We start from the raw sequence: 7,500 nt of genomic DNA, 5'->3' as shown, positions 1-7,500 counted from the left end.
GGTTCTGGTTCCTCTTCCTGCGCAGCAGCAGCTGCAGCAGACCTCGCTGCTCCTCTGGACGGTTGGTATCACACACTCAACACACTTCTTACTAACGCCGGGAACACACCGGCGGAGAAACGCAGAGAAGCGTTCCCGAGATATGCGCGTGGTTGGTCACACCGTCATAAGATATACCTTATTGTCCCTGATTAGTTTTGGACTCTGTCCGTTCCGCAGCTTTACAAAGACAACACAAAATACAGAAAATAAGCATCAACACAACACTCTCGTGCAACACTAAACATGCTCTCATATACATTAGACAGGTCCCTATATAGTAATGTCTTCATATACATTAGACAGGTCCCTATATAGTAATACTCTCATATACATTAGACAGGTCCCTATATAGTAATACTCATATACATTAGACAGGTCCCTATATAGTAATACTCATATACATTAGACAGGTACCTATATAGTAATACTCATATACGTTAGACAGGTCCCTATATAGTAATACTCTCATATACATTAGACAGGTACCTATATAGTAATACTCATATACATTAGACAGGTCCCTATATAGTAATACTCTCATATACATTAGACAGGTCCCTATATAGTAATACTCTCATATACATTAGACAGGTCCCTATATAGTAATACTCTCATATACATTAGACAGGTCCCTATATGATAATGTCTTCATATACATTAGACAGGTACCTATATAGTAATACTCATATACATTAGACAGGTCCCCATATAGTAATACTCATATACATTAGACAGGTCCTATATAGTAATACTCATATACATTAGACAGGTCCCTATATAGTAATACTCTCATATACATTAGACAGGTCCCTATATAGTAATACTCTCATATACATTAGACAGGTCCCTATATAGTAATACTCTCATGGCCTGTCTCGCTGTCGACAGCTGAGAAGTCAAGACAGCCAAAATCACCATAAACCTGGGTGTTTTATTTTGAAAGTTGTATTATTTTGTAAAGTTCCCGGCCTTGCTGTGGCCTTGCTGTGTTCGATTACCTACCTGGCTCAACACATTAGCTCGCGGAAGAAATAGAGAGGACGCCGATACGATGGCTGCGGCGTGCGGGCTGGCGCGGCCGCTCCGCTTCTGATCACAGCCGGTATGAACGGACAGATTGGAAGAAGAATTTCGTATCAGTATTGTGGGGGCTCCGGTTAGTTTCACTGTATTAAGAGTCAACATGATTTGACAGTATTCATTGTTTTTATTTGTGTGTTCAGTGTCAGTGCAGCAGAAGTTTGAGTCTCTGTCGGAGGACGACGTCCTCGTTGATCCAAAGAGAAAACTCCCCACGCTCTCCTTCTGGCTCAGCAAGAAGAACTACAACTCCCAGCAGGCACTGCTCTGGTGTCTCACACGTACGCACTTTGTGTTCCACTAACCTCTGTGTGTTTTCTTACAGAAGTGATCAAAATAAACAAATGTGTGTGTGTTTCTGTGTGTGTGTTTCTGTGTGTGTGTGTGTGTGTGTGTGTGTGTGTGTGTGTGTGTGTGTGTGTGTGTGTGTGTGTCTGTGTGTGTGTGTGTGTGTGTGTGTGTGTGTGTGTCTGTGTGTGTGTGTGTCTGTGTGTGTGTGTGTGTGTGTGTGTGTGTGTGTGTGTGTGTGTGTGTGTGTGTGTCTCCGTGTGTGTGTGTGTGTGTGTGTGTGTGTGTGTCTGCGTGCATGCGTCTGTGTGTCTCTGTGTGTGTGTGTGTGTGTGTGGGTTTGGATGTGTCTGTGTCTGTGTGTGTGTGTGTGTCTGTGTGTGTGTGTGTGTGTGTGTGTGTGTGTGTGTGAGTGTGTGTGTGTGTGTGTGTGTGTGTGTGTGTCTGTCTGTGTGTGTGTGTGTGTGTGTGTGTGTGTGTGCATTTGTCTGTGTGTGTGTGTGTGTGTGTGTGTGTGTCTGTGTGTGTGTGTGTGTGTGTGTGTGTGTGTGTGTGTGTGTGTGTGTGTGTGTGTGTGTCTGTGTGTGTGTGTGGGTTTGGATGTGTCTGTGTCTGTGTGTGTGTGTGTGTGTCTGTGTGTGTGTGTGTGTCTGTGTGTGTGTGTCTGCGTGCATGCGTCTGTGTGTCTCCGTGTGTGTGTGTGTGTGTGTGTGTGTGTGTGTGTTTCAGGCTGTGATGTGGAGCAGCTGTGCTCCCTTGCTGACCTCAGAGACGGTGACTCAGCAGCTTTCTTCAGCTGCTCGTTGTATTCGGACAGCAGAGTTTGTGGAGCGTACGACAAGCCTCTGAGACGCCCCTGCCGCCCCCTGCTGGACAGAGTGCCCAACAACGCCTACAGCAAGAAGGGTACGCTCTCCCCTCGTCCCATTTCTGTTATTACATCCTCGATTCCCCTCCTCACCTCCTCTCCTCGCGTCTTAGTCCCTCCAACCTGAAATGCGAGCGGAGGAGGCGAGTAAGAGACACGAGGAGAGAGTTTAGTTTAGCTTTCAAGACCATAAAGGAAAAGAGACAAGGAGACATCCAGATGAGTCTGATTTCCACGTTTACTGTGTGTGTGTTTTCAGTGGATCTGTCTGGACCGGTGAAGAGTTTCTATGAGAGAGTTTCATTCCAGAAGATGGTTTCTTACTCAGTTCGCAGCCGAGTCAGCCTGAGAGAAAACACGCCGCTGTCTAAAGGGTAACACACACACACACACACACACACACACACACACACACACACACACACACTGCATTAATTGATTAGTTGTCTGCGTATTGGAGTCCACTGATTCACTGGAAACACAAACATGACATCAGATTAAACAAGGTAACTGTGTGTGTGTGTGTGTGTGTGTGTGTGTGTGTGTGTGTGTGTGTGTGTTCAGTTTCATGGAGTGTGAGCGGCGCTGTGACGAGGATCCTTGTTGCCGCGGAATCGGCTTCGTCCGGGACACCAAATCACCAGGTGACCTTGCGAACCACATTTTGTTTCCTGATGCCTGTTTTTTTGGTGACGTGATACAGATATTAATGTGGGTTTTCACTGTGTGTGTGTGTGTGTGTGTGTGTGTGTCTCTGTGTGTGTGTATGTGTGTGTTTGTGTGTGTGTGTGTGTGTGTGTGTGTGTTGCAGGTGGCTCAGATGTAGTGTGTCTGTCTCTGATCAGTCTTGGGGTTCAGACCTGCGGTGAGAACGACACGACCACCTGGAGGACTCAGGACTGCAGCCCGTCTGCAGTAAAGTCCACGCCAGACCCCTTTGGCTGGTACCAGAAACCTGGTACTGAATACACACACACACACACACACACACAGACACACACACACACACACACACACACACACACACACACACACACACAACGTATGTAATCTGACGTCATGTGTGTGTTTCCAGTGAATCAGTGGAGTTCCTCTCCAGCTCTCTGTCCTCCGTTCAACCTGCCAGCAACCACAAGCAACGGTAAGACCCAAAAACTGCAATACTGCTACAGCCATTAATGTTGACTTACAGTAGTCCGTACATTTAAACTTTCTCCCAAATTTTTATAAATAAATATTGCCTTTCACAGGACTTTCACCCAGGAGAGCGGGGTTCGCGTCCCGCTTGTCACGCTTCTTTCCGACTTATTCTTCCCATGTGTCATGGAACCGTACGCCCGCCCACGACCCTTTCCTTAACATAACTGCGTCAAAAGGGACGTCAATAGTCCTGACAAAGCGCGTTTACTTATAGCGCTAAAGGGACGGCAATAGTCCCGACCAAGAGCGTTTACTTATAGCGCTAAAGGGACGGCAATAGTCCCGACCAAGCGTGCTTTACTTATAGCGCTAAAGGGACGGCAATAGTCCCGACCAAGCGCGTTTACTTATAGCGCTAAAGGGACGTCAATAGTCCCGACCAAGCACGTTTACTTATAGCGCTAAAGGGACGTCAATAGTCCTGACCAAGCACGTTTACTTATAGCGCTAAAGGGACGTCAATAGTCCCGACCAAGCGCGTTTACTTATAGCGCTAAAGGGGACGTCAATAGTCCCGACCAGCAGCGTTTACTTATAGCGCTAAAGGGACGGCAATAGTCCCGACCAAAGCGCGTTTACTTATAGCGCTAAAGGGGCGGCAATAGTCCCGACCAAGCGCGTTTACTTATAGCGCTAAAGGGGACGGCAATAGTCGACCAAGCTCGTTTACTTATAGCGCTAAAGGGGACGGCAATAGTCGACCAAAGCGCGTTACTTATAGCGCTAAAGGGGCGACAATAGTCCCGACCAAGCGCGTTTACTTATAGCGCTAAAGGGGCGGCAATAGTCCCGACCAAGCGCGTTACTTATAGCGCTAAAGGGGCGGCAATAGTCCCGACCAAGCACGTTTACTTATAGCGCTAAAGGGGACGCCAATAGTCCCGACCAAGCAGCGTTACTTATAGCGCTAAAGGGGCGGCAATAGTCCCGACCAAGCACGTTTACTTATAGCGCTAAAGGGGCGCCAATAGTCCGACCAAAAGCGTTTACTCATAGTGCTAAAGGGGCGGCAATAAGGCTGTGATGTGGAGCAGCTGTGCTCCCTTGCTGACCTCAGAGACGGTGACTCAGCAGCTTTCTTTCAGCTGCTCGTTGTATTCGGACAGCAGAGTTTGTGGAGCGTACGACAAGCCTCTGAGACGCCCCTGCCGCCCCCTGCTGGACAGAGTGCCCAACAACGCCTACAGCAAGAAGGGTACGCCTCCCTCGTCCCATTTCTGTTATTACATCCTCGATTCCCCCTCCTCACCCTCCTCTCCTCGTGCCTTAGTCCCTCCAACCTGAAATGCGAGCAGAGGAGGCGAGTAAGAGACACAAGGAGAGAGTTTAGTTTAGCTTTCAAGACCATAAAGGAAAAGAGACAAGGAGACATCCAGATGAGTCTGATTTCCACGTTTACTGTGTGTGTGTTTTCAGTGGATCTGTCTGGACCGGTGAAGAGTTTCTATGAGAGAGTTTCATTCCAGAAGATGGTTTCTACTCAGTTCGCAGCCGAGTCAGCCTGAGAGAAAACACGCCGCTGTTCTAAAGGGTAACACACACACACACACACACACATACTACACACACACACACACACTGCATTAATTGATTAGTTGTCTGGCGTATTGGAGTCCACTGATTCACCGGAAAACACAAACATGACATCAGATTAAACAAGGTAACTGTGTGGTGTGTGTGTGTGTGTGTGTGTGTGTGTGTGTGTGTGTGTGTGTGTGTGTGTTCAGTTTCATGGAGTGTGAGCTGACGCCATGACGAGGATCCTTGCTGCCGCGGAATCGGCTTCATCCGGGGACACCAAATCACCAGGTGACCTTGCGAACCACATTTTGTTTCCTGATGCCTGTTTTTTTGGGTGACGTGATACAGATATTAATGTGGGTTTTCACTGTGTGTGTGTGTGTGTGTGTGGTCCTCTGTGTGTGTATGTGTGTGTGTGTGTGTGTGTGTGTGTGTGTGTGTGTGTGTTGCAGGTGGCTCAGATGTAGTGTGTCTGTCTCTGATCAGTCTTGGGGGTTCAGACTCTGCGGTGAGAACGACACGACCACCTGGAGGACTCCAGGACTGCAGCCCGTCTGCAGTAAAGTCCACGCCAGACCCCTTGGCTGGTACCAGAAACCTGGTACTGAATACACGACACACACACACGACACACACACACACACACACAACGTATGTAATCTGACGTCATGTGTGTGTTTCCAGTGAATCAGTGGAGTTCCTCTCCAGCTCTCTGTCCTCCATTCAACCTGCCAGCAACCACAAGCAACGGTAAGACCCAAAAACTGCAATACTGCTACAGCCATTAATGTTGACTTACAGTAGTCCGTACATTTAAACTTTCTCCCAAATTTTTATAAATAAATATTGCCTTTCACAGGACTTTCACCCAGGAGAGCTGGCTCGCGGCCCCGCTTGTCACGCTTCTTTCCGACTTATTCTTCCCATGTGTCATGGAACCGCACGCCGCCACCGACCCTTTCCTTAACATAACTGCGCCAAAAGGACGGCAATAGTCCCCACTAAGCGCGCTTACTTATAGCTAAAGGACGACAATAGTCCCGACTCAAGCACGTCATTTATAGCGCTAAAGGGACGTCACAGTCCCGACCAAGCGTGTTTACTTATAGCGCCTAAAGGGACGCCAATAGTCCCGACCAAGCACGCTTACTTATAGCGCTAAAGGGACGTCAATAGTCCCGACTCAAGCACGCTTTACTATAGCGCTAAAGGGACGCCAATAGTCCCGACCACGCTTACTTAAAGCGCCAAAGGGACGGCAATATCTCACCACGCTACGGACAGCTAGCAGGAGCTGTCCCGACCATCTGCTGTCTAGAGCTAGCGGTCGCCACAGTCCCGACGTTAATCGCCATTTATAGCGCCAAAAGGGACGGCAATAGTCCCGACCAAGCGCGTTTACTTATACGCTAAAGGGACGGCAATAGTCCCGACTGCCGCTACTTATAGCTAAAGGGACGCCAATAGTCCCGACCAGCGTTTACTTATAGCGCTAAAGGGACGCAGTAGTCCCGACCGATCGCTGCATTTATAGCGCTAAAGGGACGCAATAGTCCCGACCACGCTTACTTATAGCGCTAAAGGGACGGCAATAGTCCCGACCAAGCCGCTTACATTATAGCGCCAAAGGGACGGCAATAGTCCCACTCACGCCATTTATAGCGCAAGGACGGCAATAGTCCCGACTCAAGCACGTGCTACTTATAGCGCTAAAGGGACGGCAATAGTCCCGACTGCCGCCCGATTTATAGCGCTAAAGGACGGCAATAGTCCCGACCACGCTTTATCTATAGCGCTAAAGGGACGTGCAATAGTCCCGACCATGCCATTTATAGCGCTAAAGGGACGGCAATAGTCCCGACTCAAGCACGCTTTACTTATAGCGCTAAAGGGACGTCAATAGTCCCGACTGCAAGCACGCTTTACTTATAGCGCTAAAGGGACGCCAATAGTCCCGACCACGCTTTACTTATAGCGCTAAAGGAGACGGCAATAGTCCCGACCATGCCACTTTATAGCGCTAAAGGGGACGTCGCTAGTCCCGACTCATAGCACGTTACTTATAGCGCTAAAGAGACGTCAATAGTCCCGACCACGCTACTTATAGCGCTAAAGGGACTGGCACAGTCCCGACCAAGCACGTTACTTATAGCGCTGAGCGGACGGCAATAGTCCCGACCACAGCTACTTATAGCTCTAAAGGGACGCTCAATAGTCCCGACCACGCTCACTTTATAGCTCTAAAGAGACGGCATAGTCCCGACCACGTTTACTTATAGCGCTAAAGGGACGGCAATAGACCCGACTGCCACTGCTACTGATAGCGCTAGGGCGGCAATTAATACTCAAGCATGTTAAACTAGTGACTAGCTCAACGGGACGGCATAAACCCGACTAATAGTCACGCTTACTATAGCCCTAAAATTTAGTAGACCACTAAGCACTGAATAGCTTGGTAACGGCAATAGTCGACGTCAGTTTTAGGCTCTACTCAGCACGCT

The 7,500-nt window shown here is 48.6% G+C and overlaps 1 protein-coding gene across 1 annotated transcript in view; it reads left to right on the top strand.

Moving 5' to 3' along the window:
* The window catches only part of LOC144514538 (thyroglobulin-like), a gene marked incomplete at both ends in the record, with an annotated part of 19,229 nt that extends 13,480 nt beyond the window's left edge, over positions 1-5,749 (top strand). The window contains 11 exons of the mRNA XM_078245578.1: positions 1-61; positions 1,266-1,403; positions 2,140-2,316; positions 2,538-2,652; positions 2,843-2,922; positions 3,090-3,236; positions 3,354-3,419; positions 4,536-4,673; positions 4,895-4,973; positions 5,500-5,600; positions 5,692-5,749. The exon at positions 1-61 is cut by the window's left edge and continues 20 nt beyond it. Coding sequence (XP_078101704.1) covers positions 1-61; positions 1,266-1,403; positions 2,140-2,316; positions 2,538-2,652; positions 2,843-2,922; positions 3,090-3,236; positions 3,354-3,419; positions 4,536-4,673; positions 4,895-4,973; positions 5,500-5,600; positions 5,692-5,749 — 1,160 coding nt within the window. The remainder of the gene's footprint in view (positions 62-1,265; positions 1,404-2,139; positions 2,317-2,537; positions 2,653-2,842; positions 2,923-3,089; positions 3,237-3,353; positions 3,420-4,535; positions 4,674-4,894; positions 4,974-5,499; positions 5,601-5,691) is intronic.
* Between the last annotated feature and the right edge of the window lie 1,751 nt (positions 5,750-7,500).

This window comes from Sander vitreus, unplaced genomic scaffold (genome assembly GCF_031162955.1).
Source record: "Sander vitreus isolate 19-12246 unplaced genomic scaffold, sanVit1 ctg602_0, whole genome shotgun sequence".
Lineage (NCBI taxonomy): Eukaryota > Metazoa > Chordata > Actinopteri > Perciformes > Percidae > Sander > Sander vitreus.
This window is presented reverse-complemented; position numbering and strand designations above follow the sequence as displayed.